Source organism: Nicotiana attenuata, unplaced genomic scaffold, assembly GCF_001879085.1.
Source record: "Nicotiana attenuata strain UT unplaced genomic scaffold, NIATTr2, whole genome shotgun sequence".
Classification (NCBI taxonomy): Eukaryota; Viridiplantae; Streptophyta; class Magnoliopsida; order Solanales; family Solanaceae; genus Nicotiana; species Nicotiana attenuata.
In genome coordinates, this window is record NW_017670949.1 from 99,876 (window position 1) to 117,705 (window position 17,830).

General features: G+C 34.7%; 1 protein-coding gene across 1 annotated transcript; it reads right to left on the reverse strand.

The window, feature by feature from the left end:
- Positions 1-5,494: 5,494 nt before the first annotated feature.
- On the reverse strand, positions 5,495-15,943 carry LOC109244723 (receptor-like cytosolic serine/threonine-protein kinase RBK2). Its single transcript, XM_019411860.1, has 10 exons — positions 15,414-15,943; positions 15,002-15,127; positions 14,154-14,222; positions 13,697-14,059; positions 13,328-13,579; positions 13,065-13,219; positions 7,196-7,275; positions 6,962-7,097; positions 6,719-6,868; positions 5,495-5,920 (listed from the first exon to the last, which is right to left on the reverse strand). The coding sequence occupies exons 4-10, from the start codon at positions 14,040-14,042 to the stop codon at positions 5,750-5,752; spliced, it is 1,290 nt and encodes a 429-aa protein (XP_019267405.1). The 5' UTR covers positions 14,043-14,059; positions 14,154-14,222; positions 15,002-15,127; positions 15,414-15,943; the 3' UTR covers positions 5,495-5,749.
- Between the last annotated feature and the right edge of the window lie 1,887 nt (positions 15,944-17,830).

Genomic DNA, 17,830 nt, shown 5'->3' on the forward strand with positions numbered 1-17,830 from the left:
TTTCAATTTTCAACTATGTATATGTTAAAAAGATAAAAATGAAACAATGTAATCCGAAGCATGTGATAAACTTAGATGTTTTGCTTTCTGGCCTTTCGAGATTTAGGGTGTGTTTGGTATGAAAGGAAAATATTTTCCTGAAAAATGTTTTCTTGGAAAATTAATGGCGTTATCATTTATTTTCCCATGTTTGATTGGTGAATGAAATTCTTTTTTCGGAAAATATTTTTTAGTGTTTTATTAGAGAGTATAATTTTTTTAGGTATACAATTTCCTATGCTACTCTTCTCACACTCACCCTCCCCCCCAATTCCCATGTTTCCTGTGCCCCTTCCCCCTCGCCCCTCAATTAGTCAGCGTTTCTACGACTCTATTTTCCATCAAGAATTAATTATTCTTCTAAAAAATTCACATAGACCTAAATAGACTAATATGCTGATTTACTTTTTCACATGAGAACGTTAAAATTTGAGCTCCATAACTGAAAAGAAAATTCTTTTTTTTCTTGTTGAAGCAAAATAAAAACACTCTTTCTACAACATATAAAGAAAGTACTCATTTTGTTGAAATGAAAGAAATATTTTTTCTACATCATAAAAAGAAAGTACTTTTTTGTTAAAGTGAAAGAAAATACTTTTTGAAAAAGTACTTTTTTTTGTTGAAATGAAAGAAAATACTTTTTCTACATTATGAAAAGAAAATACGCATTTTGTTAAAATAAAAAAAAAAATACTCTATCCACAACATGAGAAGAAATACTTTTAACAAATACTACTACGATATTTTGAACTATTTATTTTAAAATTTTAAAAACCATATAAATACTATTAAGCTATGTAATTGAGTTATATAATAAATTTTAAAAAGTATAAACTCTTGAAAATTAGGGATATTGATTTTATTTAGCTAACTTAATAGAGAAAAAACTATGTCAAGCAAAAGTATTTAATACCTTGTCATAACTTCAACACTTTTAAAGCTTATTATTGTTTTATTATAAACATTCAGTAATTTTTAACAGGAAAAGGGTCTGATATATCCTTGTACTATCGTAAATTGTTTAAAATTGTCCCCCGTTATACTATTGGGCCATAAAAGTCCCTACCGTCCAACTATCCTAACAAATCTGCCATTAGTTTGACGGATGTGCCACGTGGCATCCATCCTTGCCTCTTTTTAAATCTGGGCACATAAGAGACGATCCGCTCCATGAAACCCACCAACCCATAACCCATTTATAAACCAAATAATACCCATTTCGTCCATTTCATTTTCCCGTTTCATTTTCTTCTCTCACTAACTATCTAGAACATGAAAATACTCTCCAGCTTTGTCCATTTCATTTTCGGATTAAGTTTGAACTCTTTCCCCACATCAACAAATGTGCAAGCCACATGTATTGCTCTCTGCTAGTTTTTTTTTAATGAATTTGTTGGCTTGGTACTTATTTCTTTTGTTAAAACAAAACAGAAGGCAGTAGAGCAGCATATTCACTTGTGTGGCAGATGCCTCTCCCTGATTTTTCAAATGAAACATCAAAAGCAATAAAAACACTAGATATATATATATATATATATATATATATATATATCGATGCTATTCGACCTTCAATGGCTTCTCCTCTCGACCTTGTGATGATTCTACAATCTGAAGGTTCAAAAATTATTTTTTAATATTTTTCGGCCGTTCCTATTTCATTTCTCTGTTTTTTGTTCCGTTTTTAGACCTTAAATTTGTTTTTCTATTTTGGTTTTCGTTTTATTGGGATTCTTCACTAAATCGGTTGTTCTTCCGCTTCTCCGACATTTGAATTTTTTTTTTAAAGTTTTTGAAATTTATTTTGGAGAACAAGAGTAACATCTATTAATCAAATAGTAATCTCTATTCAGGAGATACGTATACATGTTTTTGAATTTTTTGCTAAACCAATATGCAATACAAAAAAATCTCTTTGGTTTATAAATGGGTTATGGGTTGGTGGGTTTTATGGAGCGGGTCGTCTCTTATGTGCCCAAATTTAAAAAGAGGCAAGGATTGATGCCACGTGGCAACTCCGTCAACCTAAGGGCAGATTTGTTTGGATAGTTGGACGGTAGGGACTTTTATGGCCCAATAGTATAACGGGGGACAATTTTAAATAATTTACCATAGTACAAGGATATATCAGACCCTTTTCCGATTTTTAACTGATGAAATTATTTTTCAAAATCCTTGAATTAATAAAAAGGAAATAATAAAAACATAATGTATATATCTTAATTTTACAAATTACTTTTATCTTTCGATGAAGGTTTGTCATATTTGAATTTGGTGACAACTCAAAGTTTAAGATATTCTATTCCAATGCAAATTCAGTGTTATATTACTTGTTATTTTGAACCATTTATATTTTAGCTGGAAATAAAATTCATCTTTAATTAATTAAGAGGTTAAGAAATCTCAAAAAAGTAAAAGTGGTAAATTATGAATTTAAAATCCTAAATATTATTTCATTTAAAAGTTTTAGATATTGGCAATATTAAATTCAATTTTTTTTTCTTGCTTTTGTTTTACTTTTTAGAATTTTCGAAGGATATTTAACGACGGTAGTGTAGGCCCAGGGGCGGATGCACCCTACTCCAAGTAGTGTCGTCCGACACCGCTTCACCGGAAAACTTTAATTATTACACGCATAAACATTGGGCAAAAGATATAGATACAAATTACATGACACTCCTGAACAAAACATAGCGTCTGGTCTGATGGCCAAGCTCCTCTCTTGCAATGTCGAGGTCTGTGGTTCGAATATTTCGTATGCATTTTTTTGCATTTTTTTCTTTTAAGCCTCTTTTGTTTAAAAAATAGAACTGCGTCCTCTTTCGTGACACCATAAGTGATAATAAAATACTATTTAATTTCTAAAAAGTAATTATTTTACAATAAGATAAACGAATTTTAAACCTAACTACGAAAAAGTTCTCATCCTTCATAACTTGTAATTTCTAAGTGACAGGGTGGTGGTATTGCTCTTCTCAATTTCTTATCTCCCATATTTATTGTAGTAATTTGTTCACCACTTTAAATTTCGACACCGCTTACAAAAAGTCCTGCGTACGCCCCTGAGTGTAGCTTTGCTTTGGATGGTAACGTTGGTTTTTGATTTAATTAGTATGTCACATTCAGTTAAAGTCCAAATATTAAGACTTTTATATAGTTCAAATAAGAAAAGATATAATAAGTAAAATTTTAATTAATTTAAAAGTCAAAGAAATTAGAGAAATAATTAAATGACTATTTTATCTAGCGTGAAATTAATTTTTAGAGGGTAAAAAAGAGCGAACGACATTTCAATAGGTGCTTTGTGCTTTTAACGTAGTATAGATATAGATATAGAAATAGATATAGATTTCTATTAGAGATGGGTCGTGGGGGGTCAAGGGTAGGGGGGGGGGTAGATGTGTGGGGGATGGGTCGGTTGGGGTTGATAGGGATGGAGAATAAGGTGGGGAAGATTGAAAAAGAGTCTTGAAAAATGTTTTCCCTTCTTTTGATAGGGAAAATATTTTCCTCTTCCAGAAAATGTTTTTCTTCGTGCAAAACACACCCTTAGTTCCTATCATTTTCACCACAGAGAAATGCGTGCAAAAATATCACTAAAAGACCTCCTTGAAAGGGACATAAAGTTTGGTAATTAATCAATTTAATACGCACATATGAAACAAAATTAAAAACAACAAAGAGTGTAGTGATTCGTTGGTGTCACTGTTCAACTAATTTTACATACTTGTTTGCCATAAATTCTTGAAAATTTCACACTATTATTCAGGATGCAGATAAGCAGAATCTAGAAAGGAAAAAATAACAAAAACGAAATACATAAACAAAGAGGAACAATCATCTGGTATCTAGTTAACTCAAAAAAAAAAAAAAAAAGGGTAAGAAATAATCCCTTGGTCATAGTTGAATTCAAACATCCGTTCATTATTTCTTTGAGCTTTAAAAAGTACTAATATTTTTCAAAATCATTACCAAAAAGGAAAGCGACAATTAGTTTTGCTTTTTTGACAATTAATTTGAGAGGAATGAATAAGCTATGAAATATCCTAATGCTACACTTTTATTGGGCAAAATCCAAAAATTGGCCTTTTGACGAAACTAGTTGCATTCGCTAGCCGAAAAGTATATAAAATATGTATATTTTTTGTATATCATACACACACACATACATGATATATATTTTTCGGCTATTAATTCTGGGATCGGCTAAAAATATATATTTCTCTTTTGGTACGTTTTTAATATAATATGGGCTTCTAGCATATCTGTTCTTTACACAAATAGCTAACTGGGTTCATTGTGTATGCATAAATTATACATCTGTCGACTATTTTTTAGTTTATGCGATTGGATAGGAGGCTATTAGGTTAATTCTTCATAGGAGTTTGACGGGAAGAAATTCAAAAATAGCTAGATTTACAAGTGGTCATTCAAAAATAGCCACAGTTTCAAAAGTAATCGAAATTTAGCCACTTTTCATGTAAAGATAAATCTGAACGAAAACACTGTTCAAAATCTGGAAAATACTCCAGCATAATATATTGGAGTTCCAGTATAATATAGTATAATATATCGGTCCAGCATAATATGCTGGAAGTTCATATACATGTGCTCCAATCTCCAGTATATTATGCTGGAACTTTCCGCGTGTTGGAGCTCCAGCATAATATGCTGAAAGTTCATACATAGGTGCACCGATACCCAGTATATTATGCTGGAACTTTCCGTATTGCAGCAAAATAGTGACTCGTTTTCAATGACTTTGCAAACGCTGGCTATTTTTGAATGACCAGTCCGAAAACTTGCTAGCCCGTGCTATTGTTTCGATTACAGTTCTTCTCGGGCCTAAGATATTGGTTCAAAATTGAAGAATTAACTTAAATACCCGCCCAGCTAATGCTTAATTTAAAAATGGCCGATGGAGCTATAATATATGCAAAATTTATATATTATATATGTGTAATTTTGTATATTCAATGTGTAAACTATGTATATGGCTGAAAAAAGTAAACAATAAATATGACAGTACGTTTGACTGGACAAGGCTTCATATTTCAGGGTGGTAATATGGGCAAGACAATTACAAAAAATATACAAATTTTATACACTTTTGCAGCTGCCTAATATGAATAGTTTGGGCAGCGGGCTAAATCGATCTTTACCCTTTTGCACTCCATCTACAAAGAAATTACTTATTTTGCTATTCAGCAATCATCTCTGGAAGGAGATTTTCAACAAAAAAGAGAATGTACTTTTTTGTGGCTCCCTATTCCTATTTTTCTATCCTGTCGAAAAACAAGAAAACTAGAAAACAAAGAAATCGAAATGAAAAGTTAAGCTCTTTCAGTTTCTATGCGCTAATGGGAGGTTACAGATATCTAGTGGAATAGTCGAAGTGTGCGCAAGTTAGCCCAAACACTATTGTTTAAATTAAAAAAAAAAAAAGCACTTTGAACCATTTAACTTACAAACATAGTTTCCATATGTCTAATATATATATAATATACATGGACTGAGTTTACTCAGTTCACTATGTTTCCCATGGCATTTGAATGAGTGAGGACCTTTCTACCTTTTTCTCAAATTCCATGCAAAACAGGGAAGATTATCTGAAAGTACATATGAGGGTAAAAAACACACCCAAAATATTTAATTTTCCTATAAGCTGTGACTAAACTATGTGACAAAATGATTACCAATTCTAGCTTAGCTGCTAAGGGGTCTTTATGTTGTCTTCAGAAACTGAATTTCTTAGCTTAAGCTGTTTAAGATCATGCAAGCATTTTGTCGAGTTGTACTCGGCTGCATCCATGAGTTCTTCTGAATATGTCCTTCGCAGGCATTTCTTATTGTAGCTGCCATCAGTTCTCAGCAGGACCATAACCTGCAATAAGTAAAGGATCATTGTTACTGATCTGGACAAGTTTCCTCTTGGTTAATGCAAGGACGATTAGTCGCACAGAAGTACTAGCTGCTCCAACAATTTCAGCCATTGTTCTTCTCTAAAAGACAAATCAAAATTAGGTGGAATGAGGAAGAAAACCAAAGATAAACACTGAAAGAGGTGCTGCTGGAAAGGTAAAATAGATTTAAAGAATTATAAAAAACGAACGTATATATATTTAATATAGATGTTGGTGGAGGCGACCAGTGTAAGGATGCCTTTCAATCAGAAACCTATGTAGGTCTCTACCAAGATCATAAAGGCGAGCAGTGTAAGGATGTCAGCAGGTTACTTATTTTCACCTAAGATGCAGACTACAGCATTTTCTTTTCTTTTACTACATAAAATCAAGAAGCAAAAAGCACTTGATATATTGGAGTTTTCTCTTCTTAACTCTTGTTTTACGGGTTAGATAATCAAATGGATTTCATAGCTTTACCCTCCTTATGGCTCTACAATTGCAAATTGTAACCTCTATTTCTTGTACCTCTAAAGACTAATTTATACTTTCAAATATCAACAAGAAAAGAGTAGATGATTGAATGCTATCTCTTACTAGCTATAGAGTTATAAGTTATACGAATTAATCTAGTAAACTTAGCAAAAGTTAGCGAGTCCCTGGTCCCATGGAAAAAGATGGAATAATATAGTAGCAGCAGGACAGGCACCTCTGTAATACAAATGTAACTTGAATTGCAAAACTACAGGAAATCAGGGTGATAGAAAATAACTACTTGCCTGATTCATTCGAGGCCGCATAAGTGGGTTCTGCTCTACACATAAGCCAGCCGTTAGAATCACATGCTGCATCTCTTTTGGATTGTACTTATCACCGAGAACAGGATCAATTAGTCCTTTCACGTCGTGCTTATCGAGCAGAGGCTTTGCCTACAGTTGAATACGTGTATGCTCGTATGGTAAGGATGTATTCCTGAACTAGATAATAAAGAATATGATTGAAGACTTGACACAAGAAAGTACCCAAAGCACAAGGCTCTGCTGTGAATCATCTAATGCTCGTCTTCCAGTTATTATCTCCAATAGCAGCACACCAAAAGAAAATACATCGGTTTTCTCATCCACAATGCCATGCATAAAATACTCCGGAGCAAAATAACTGACAATATCAAGAAGAATGCATTAGATCTCCTTGCAAAGTAGATTAAATAGAGACATTTTTGAAGCTTTCAATTCAGATTTCAGTGACCGACAGACCCAAATGTGCCTTCAAACTTGCCCACATTATGATGTGTCCACTCTTTGGGAAGCCACTTTGCAAGGCCAAAGTCACAAATCTGTATCCACAATTTGCTGACCATAGTTAGTGTATGTCCACATGCTTACAATAGGCAATAATCAAGGGTAAATTACAGCAAACAACCAACACTTGAGTCATAGTGTCTACTAAATTGCATGGAACTCAAAAAATACTTTAACTGACTAAAATGAGAAGTAGCACGTCTTCACCAGTAATTTCTCTTTGTCATGACTATTGGACCATTCAAACTTAACCCACCAGTGCAATTTCAGTTATTCGACTGGTTTATGCGTTAACTGTGCTTAATACATAAAACTAAATACAGAAGATGGAAGGGTGACTTCTTCTTGGACAAATGAAATTTATATCTCTCAGAATTTCCAGCATACATTCTGAAATATAAAGATCGTCCATGTGTTACATATTCTCATGTAAATTCCTTCATGCATTATTACATTAGGTAGTGTGACGTATGATATGCTTCTGATACATCTTTGTCATGTCATTTAGTCATATACACATTTTTCCAGGAATAGGATGCCATACAGTAATACAACTTTGATCAGATATCTCGGAACACGAAATGATATGATACAAATATGAATATTATATCCTAACAGTAACGAAGATCTGTGTTCTTAGAGAAGTGGATAAACACTAGATTCACAAAGGATGTCGCAAACCACTAACAAACACTATAAAAATTCCACGCTTAGAAATGCCAAGCTAGAAAATGGGACTGTATCAAGGAGGACAACTTAACCGACCTAAAAAAGATTGCTTCGGACGGTATATTAACTTACACCTGTAAATTAATTAATAAATTTCTATAATCATCTTCATGCATTAAAATGATTATGTCAAGGAAAAGTACCTCTGCACCTACACTAGATAGTAAGCTACTACATTATAAAGAAGATCTCGCAAAATATGATGACATGAAATTTTTTCAAATTTTCATCAGCGAAGCACTTCCATCCATGAATATCCTCTTAGCTGCTAAGCATAAAAAGGCATATTTGAAGTTCTTCAATATCTTGTCTTTCTAAAAAACAGAATGGAGAATGCGGAATTCTGATCATCAGTACATGTCTATGATCGCACTCTCATAGTCCGAAGAGTAACATTTGATTACCAGGACAACCTGGGGCTTTACTTCATAGAAAACAAACGCATGTTTAACTTTACTATTATCTTGGAGCCAAAACATCATATGATATACTATACATGAAATGTTAAACTACTAGTGACTTGACTTCCTTCCATTGTCTAGCGTATACGAAAGGAAATTCAACAATCATCCATACCACTCAATAATTTTCTTCTCATGTAAATAATAGAAATTCCATTTAGTTTTGAACTGCTTTCTGGTGGAGGTACATCTCAAGTACTTTACATTACAGGACAAGCGCATTACCTTATTTTAACTACATACATGAAAAAACCTCTCAATTAGGAAAACTTGTCTTAAAATATATATAAATAATTCAAATCACAAACAATGAATAAACTAATTTCAAAGATCTCTCACATGCGTGCATCTGGAATAAAGTATATTTTCATGTCAATTATTAGTCAAATGAATGACCTTAATAGACAAACACTCTTACACTCAGAAGGCACTGACTTACAGAATAACAATCCTCATCAAACTTTGTTTTTAACTTTTTTTTTTCTTAGAAATATTTTCAGATAGGCTACCTATTATACACAGACACACACATCGGTTTCTAGAGGCTATCATTGTGTCAAGGAGTTCCAAGTGTGACTGCGAAACTAGTAAATGCTGACAACCAAAATTTTCACAAACACTGAACGTCATCACAGCAGCTTAAGCCCTGAAATTTAGTGTGGCGCAATAGGTATTTCGCATCCCTTAAACAGCGGTTCGGGGCAAACAACCAGGTCTTAAGGCATGCACGTCAACACCCATAGGTCTTGTCCATGGCACTATACAAAATGAAGCTGGCAAACCGATATAATAGTTGTTGAAACGACGATTAGACATTATATCTTGGCAATCAAGGAGAGAAAATTTGAAATTTAGTAATTAAAAGTTTAGAACTAGTCATTAAATTTGAAGTATAAACTTACAACTGTATCTTTGCATCGAAAGAAATTTAAACTGACTTTTGGACTTGGCTGACATGATTTTACTTTTTATATTTTGCTTGATTGCAGTTTTCTACAGTTCATTTGCTCATACCCCCCCCACCCCCCCCCCTCTTCATGTTTCCCTTACTTCAGTAAAGCTTGTGTTACAATTGCGCATTAAACTTATAGCCACAGAAGACCTTTGGGCGTGTATCTACACGTCTCACTTTTGACATCACTGCAAAAACAGCAGCATTTTGCTTTAGCTTGTAAATAAGCCTTATCAACAAAACAACCAAATTGGGCAGCACTAGTTTCGAAACTATGTTCTAAAACCTTGCCAGAACAGTCATCTAACTCTATGCTTTAATTACTAACGAAATCTCTTTTATTAAAGCTAGTCTTTCATTCAAAAGGATGCTTTTGAAACATGTGTTTTGAACGTTATACACAATGCATCTCACACGAATGTGTACCCATCCCTTTTTTAACTCTTGCTATCTTTGTCCTTTTATTTCCATTTTCCCACTAATACATTACCTCTCTTATATAAAAAGCATGTATTTCATGCTTTTGAAAAACGTGTTTTGTACCGATATATCTTACATGAGTTTGTATCCATCCATTTAATTACTCTTGATAGGGTGTACCTACCTTAGTCCGACAGCGCTTGGTCAAGAAGTTTTACTAAATAATATCTATATATGCAAAAAAAAATATAAAACAGTTAAATAAAAAGAAATTGACACCGCTTGACTACTAGTACGGCTTAGCGTAGTGGTTGAGTGCGTCAAATCCTTAATGCAGGTAGCGAGATCGAGTCGTGATACCCTCTTAAGAGTGTTATCAAAGGCGAAAACCGCAAAAAAGCTCTAAGGTCCGTTAGAGCTTTAAGAGCAAATAAAGCGTGAGCTTTAATGAAAAAAGGCGCAACGGGAGAAAAAGTAAAAATATGCATAGTAGTCCAAGACTAATCATTATAAGCATGAATAACAAATATATGGATAAACAAATTGAAAAAAAAAAATCATGATAAAGTGAAATATCAGTTGTTTAAGGTCGCCTTTTCAGGATTACACTCATTGGGAGAGAAAAGTATGCGTTAGAGCTTTGATGCGACACTAAAGCGCCCACAAAGCGAGGCGAAGCGCTCAACGTGTTTTGAGCCTCGCTTCAGAGCTTAAGCGCGCTTTAAGCGCGCCTTTGACAACACTGCCTCTTAATTTCTGGAACTTTAAATTTATCATTTAGAAAAGATACGAGTCAGAAGGAATCAAACTCTTGACCTCTTTTAGAAAAAGTATCAACTAAACCTTTAAGCCAATTGCAAAGGTGCCATATGCTCACAAAAAATGTCTAAGATAAGTGTATTATAGGTTATTATGAATACATTCTAAAAAAGGAGAATTTGTTGATTTCAATTATTTGTTCATTTGCTCACTTCTTTAAAATATCGACACCGCTTATGAAAAATTCCTGTGTGCGCCCCCGACTCTTGCTATATTTGTTCTTCTTTATTTCCTTTTTCCCGCTAATATACTACCTCTCTCATGCTAATCTCTATTAAAAGAATCTCTTTTATGAAAACTATTTTTCGTTCAAAAGGATGCTTTCGAAGCACGTGATTTGAATGTTATACACAATGTGCCTCACATAAGTTTGTGCTCATATATTTTTAGTTCCTTGCTATCTTTGTACTTTTTTATTTCCCTTTCCCACGAATGCACTACCTCTCTTTGTCGCGTCTCATGTGTTTTGAATGTTAATCCATTTTTAACTCATGCTATCTTTGATTTTATCGATTTCCCTGTTCCCGCTCATGCACTACCTCTCTATTTGTCCTGCTAATCTCTACCAAAGGAATCTCTTTTATGAAAGTGTGTCTTTTATTCAAATTTATTCAAAATAATGCTTTTGAAATATGTGTTTTGAACGTTATACATGTGAGATATCACATGAGTTCGTCTTTTCTCAAAGAGTAATAATTAGATTCATAAACGACATAAAAGTAGTGCTGGAATATTATCTACACTTGAACGTTATACATGTGAGATATCACATGAATTTGTTTTTTTTCTCCTTAACCGGTAATAATTATATTCATAAAGGATAGATTACACATATGAGATATCAAATGAATTTGTTTCTTTCTTAGCCGGTAATAATTACAGTCATAAAAGATTGATTATACATGTGAGATATCATTTGAACGTTATACATGTGAGGTATCACATGAACGTTCTACACGTGAGGTATCATTTGAACGTTATACACGTGAGGTATCATTTGAACGTTATACATGTGATATCACATGAACGTTATACATGTGAGAAAAAATCCAAAAGTGTAGCCCTCTTCTAAACTTAGAGGGACTCTATAAATTCAAGTAATGTTTCTACCTCATTTGCATATTCCACAGGAGAAGTGACATAACAAGATACAATCTTAATCCTCTTGACTGACTTTTGCTTGTCTTCAAAACATCTTGAGTTCTTTTCTTACTTTCTTCCAACTCTTTGCCTATACCAACAACTCAAAAAATTCCATGTATTCCCAGACATTGGGCATTTGATTCTGGCAAAGTTGAAAAGTAACTGCCATAGCATCTGCGGCATAAGGGTAACCCTCTTTTCTGAAGGTTATCAGTAGTGAGGCAAGCCTCCTTTGCCACAATCCAAGATCTACAGTAGGTGAGCAACCTTGAAACTTTTCAATAACTAATAAAAAGCCACACATTCTCTAGTATTCCGAATCATATTTCTTCTTAAGTATCCAGTTCTGTTATCTATAGAGCCTCTTTTATGAAAGCTTATCGTTCTTCGAGAAAATAGTTTTGGAACGCGTTTTTGAACGTCAGCAGTACATAAGATATATCACACATAAAATGTACTCATCCATTTTCTACCTCATTCTCTCTTTGCTCCTCTTTATATCCCGTTCCTCACTACTACACCACTTATTGTGACAACAAACAGGCTTGCCACTAAATTTCACTTATTGCCATCTTTGCACCTGTCTATATACCTTTCCCCATCCTGATACTAGCTTTCTCAGAAGAAGTTATCATCAAAGCCCACCACCAATAAATCATTAACCAAATCCACCACAAACCAACAATCACATCCAACCCTTTGTGAGCCAAGGTCTCCTAACCGACAAAGTTAAGAAATTTACTGTGTAGCACTTAATTGTCAGTCTTAAAGTTAAGTGCTTTTGACCATACACAACCAGAGAATATATTCTTCCAAGAGGAGTTATTGGAGCATGCATAAGAAGCTGAGTAATGACTCTAATTCACCTAAAGCTAACCCTCTGGTTCTCAAATCTGCTTGTCGAATTCACTATTCCCTATCCCTGGCATAAGTTCTTCAAAATGTTGAAGCGGTTCCTTCTAGAGACTAGCTTCCTTCCCACTTTTAGCTGTTCCCGGGATATCAAGAAGGGAAAGCAGGGAAAGCAGAAGTGAGGGAAAATGTACCAATAGGTTTCTATCCATTCAAATAATCGTGGAAGAACTTCACCTAACTGACCTGAAGAATGCTACCAGTAATTTTAGCGAAGGTACGTAATCTATTTTAACATCTCTCTTCACAGTATTCAGGCTAATATAAAAAAACATATATATGCAGAGCAACTATGGAAACTACTTATGTAACACAGATGATCTCAACATTTATGTTGGATATAATCTTTTCTTCCCTTAATTGTCAATCTTAAATGCAAGTATAGTACCTGAGGCACAAAATCCTCCGTAAGTAGAATATTATCAGCTTTAATATCTCTGTGTATAATCCGCCTTTGGCAATTCTCGTGAAGGTAAAGTAGGCCATTTGCTATACCAAAAATTATTTTGTACCTTGCAGCCCAATCTAGTTTATCCCTTGAGCCTGAAAAGACAAAAAACAGGCAAGTACCTTGTGTTAAAGCAGAAAAGGGAAGTTCGTCCATTACAAGAATAGAAATTTAGTCTTGTAATGAGAAATTTTGAGACAGACCACGAAGAAATGATCCTAAGCTCCCTTGAGAAGATAACTCAAGGACAAGGTATGTCCCTCCTTCCACTCCGTAACCAACCATCCTTGCGGTATTAGGATGGTCTACATGTGCTATAGTACCAATCTCACATAGGAAGCTTGTTTCCTGCTCCTCTGCTGTACCTTTATTGAGGCGCTTAACCGCGACAAGCTGACCATCAGGCAAACAACCCTTATAAACTTCAGCATACCCTCCTTTGCCAATCAAGTTTTCTGTCAAACAAGGAGATCAACTCTAGGATACACATTTATGCAAGAAAGAGTATTAATCATATAGAAATGTATTAGCCTGAATGCAAAAAAAGAGAGATGTTAAACCAGATTACAAACCTTCGCTGAAATTATTGGTAGCATTTTTCAGGTCAGATAGGCTGAAGTTCTTCCAGGAGGATTTGAAGTGACAGAAACCTGTTGCTACATTCTCCCTCACACTTCTGCTTTTCCTTCTCGATATCCTCGGAACGGCTAAAGGTGGAAAGGTAGGTAGTCTCTTGATGGAGCTTCTCTTCCACATTTTGAAGAACTTGTGCCATCGAGAGGGCATCCGTGGATTTGACAGGCAGGAGTGAGAACCTGAGGGTTTAGCTTTAGGAGAATCGGGGCCATTCTCCTGGTTTCTGATGCACGCTTCAATAATTCCTCTAGGAGAAGAATCATCATGTTTCTCATTTTCCATCTCAAACAAAGTGAGGTCTACAACGAGTATTTTCGAGAAGATAATCCATCAGAATCAGAAGAAAAAATGAACAAGTCATACACAACTTCTTTGGAATACAGCTTATGTCACCTTGAGCAGAAACTGAGGAAGAGAGATTCTTCTGTGCAGAAACTACAGCTTTTTTCTCTGAGGTATGTACTGCATCCATAGTGATTCTCTTAGCAGTTACAAATTATCCAAATCATATCAAATCACAAAGTAACAGAAGAAGATTTTGCTCTTTCCTCTTATGTTTCCTTGGTCTTGCATCAAGGAAAATATGACTAATCCCAAAACCAAGAATTCAAATAGATTGCAGGTGGTTAATGCTCGAAGCAGGAAGTTCGGATTTAAAGCATATACTAACGGAAGGCAACAAGGTTGCGGATGACTAGCAAAGCATGGAAGTAATTTGGAAGTTTATGAAAGCTTAATGTTCCATGATGTACCCTTTTTCTTGCTTTATCATCTAATTATGAAAGTGATTGACTAGGTATTATGTGTCCTAGACAAATCAAGCTATGTACTGTAGTAAACTTTAGCAGTAATAATATTAGTTTCTTGTTTACCCAAAACAAACCTTCAACAATTCCTGATTTCATATGAACAAACACAAGGAAATTAAGATTTGTACTCCAATAAGCAATGCTAAATAGATTAAATGAAACTAACTGATTATAAGCACCACATAAGATGTACTTTAATTTACAAACATGCCCTGTGAAAAAACCATATCCAGTAAGCTTATACTCCAAAATTACAAAAACCAAAAACAACCCCCTACCCCATCACACCTGGAAAAGAACCCCCACCCCACCCCCCGCACCCCACAACTAAAAAAATTTACAGATTACAGGCTAAGAACAAAAGGGCCCTAAGAAACAAAGACAAAGGGTATAGATGATTTTTTTCGTAGACGAGTGGGATGTAGGAGGTACCCAATAAAATAGTCGAGTTGCATGCAAGTTGGTCCGGCCACCACCTTTATCCAGAAAAGGCTATAAAACACAAAAGCAAAAACAATTGCTCTACACAAGCGCGAAAACTTATAGCTTTCTCCTTCTCTGCATCATAATCAAGAAAAAAGAAAAAAACTATGATCAAATCATAAAACGGGGAAAATAAAAAGGCTAGCCCAGTGCACTAAGCTCCCGCTATGGGCGGGTTCCGGGGAAAGGCTGGACCACAAAGGTCTATTATACGCAGCCTTATCCTGCAATTATGCAAGAGGCTGTTTCAACGGCTTGAACCCGACGTGGAGTCAACTTTAGCCATTATGCCAAGCTCACCTTCAAAACAGGGAAAATCCAGACGAAAAATAAAAAAGAATAGAAGAAACAAGGAGCTCACAAAATATTCTAAGATTCTTGATCATCAGCAGACATGGAACAGAGAGTCCAGGGAAGATTATAAGAAGAGGAATTGAATAGAGGACAAAATCCAACGTAAGAATACCAATGTGGACCGATACTGCATTACTAGAGCCATGTTTAAAGTCAAAAGAGAAAAACAACCTCAACAAATGTGTGTTTGTTACTAGTAATTAATTATCATCCATGTTTGTCCAAAAATTCAAGAAAAGATTCTATTAAAGACCCCTTTATCCCAAATTATAAATTCTACTACCTTATCATTCTTGAAACTTTTCACAACACCATTACCCACCCCCCCCTCCCCACCCCCTAAGACAGGGTGGAGGGTGATCTTTCTTAGTAAAGATTTGTGACAAGTGGAGGGAGTTTGAGGAACAAATTAAATTGCTAATATTAAGGTTCCTAATATTAATCGCAGCCTTAATTTTGAGACAGATACACCGTAGAAAGGAGAGTGACTTTTGCCTATTTAGAGAAAGTGCCGGTGGATGGTTTGGGCCTTGGGAAAAAGGGGGAGGGAACGTTTGTTTTGGAATGGGGATTTAAATATCTGGAAATAACGATGAATTTGTTAAAATAAAACAAAAAATCTTTTCTTTTTGCAAAAAATGGAAGTTGTTATTGGGAATTTTTTTCTCAAGAAACGTCCATTTTAAATACTCTAGTCCCATTTTTTTTTCCAGCAGTCCTTTTTTTTTTCTTTTTCTTTTAGTGATGTTTGGTTCGATTTATAGTAGTAATACATTTTAGTAAATTGCGGCGCCCTTTTTAACCTGTAGCCTCTTTGTTTTTCTGTTTGCACCCATACCCGTTTTTTTGTTAAAAGCCTTTTAAAAAGACTATTTTGCCCTTCTTTATTAAAAGACTATTTTCTCTCCAAGTATACACTGGTCCTCTATGTTAAAACTGAAATTTTCTCAAAGGAAGCTAACAGTACACCCATATTATTTCAAGGAACAATGCAAAGTCGTTAAGCACTTTTTAGGACTTTTCAGAACCAAAAATGGGAGGAAAAGTTGATTTCATCACCAATAAATTCACTTTCAAAATTTTCTTTTCTTCTGGCACTACAGAAGGATGATCTTAAAAAGCCTTTGCCATTACTTCTTTATAGTGAACATGCATGGAAGAATTCACTGGAAAGAGAATCTTCATCTTTTTCATGATTGATTATACCTGTGATTGCATGTTCCCACGGTGTCGAAATATACTGCGAGCCGTTTTGTAACTGGTGAACTTCAGCTTTAGGAGCTGAAGTTTTTGTTTTGTAACTGGCGAACTTCAGCTCTAGAGCTGAAGTTTTTGTTTGTAACTGGCGAACTTCAGCTCTAGTGCTGAAGTTTTTGTTTTGTAACTGGCGAACTTCAGCTCTAGAGCTGAAGTTTTTATTTTGTAACTGGTGAACTTCAGCTTTAGGTGCTGAAGTTTTTGTTTTTGTAACTGGTGAACTTCAGCTCTAGAGCTGAAGTTTTTGTTTTGTAACTGGCGATTTTGTTTTTGTAACTGGTGAAGAGCTGAAGTTTTTGTTTTGTAACTGGCGTACTTCAGCTCTATAGCTGAAGTTTTTATTTTTGTAACTGGTGAACTTCAGCTCTAGAGCTGAAGTTTTTGTTTGTAACTAGCGAACTTCAGCTCTAGAGCTGAAGTTTTTGTTTGTAACTGGCGAACTTCAGCCTTCTTAGAGTTGAAGTTTTAACTGACTTTCCATATGATTCGAACTTTTAGGAAAGTATTAGATGGGAAATACAGGTGCTCACTAACTTATGTAATCCTCTTGGTCAGATTCCTCCAATTTGGTATACTTCTTAAATACCAAATTGATGAACTAAAAGGTTTCTATCTCCACAGCCCATGTCAATTACTGGAACATTTTCACAATCAGACGACTTCGAGAAAGGAGTGGCCTATCGGATTGAGGGCGGATATAACTTTGAGGGATAGTAGAGTGGCGGATTCCGCTGGACAGAACTTTTGTTTCCGTGGAATATATCTGGCTATCCACAGCATATGAAAAAAGGGATTTTTTATTTTTGGAAGGGGTATAATGGTCATATTATTACGGATTTTTTGTTAGTCGGCTACGAAATCAATAGTTTTTAAAAATAGGGTACAAGTTAAAAGGTGGCATAAATATAGAGTATGACTGCAAATCTCCCCAATACATTTTAAGGTGATTTGCTTAATGAATGAGTTTTAAAGAAAATCCCTTAGAAAGAATTCACTTACCAAAATTTTTACTAGCTTCGAAAATATTGGGGGAAAGAGCTTCAATTCTGTCAAGGAAATTATGTACGCCCTCCGTTCACTTTACTTATTCACTATTCTAAAAATAAATTTTTATTTTTACTTATCCACTTTCACATATCAAAAGAAAATTAATTTATTTTTTCTGTC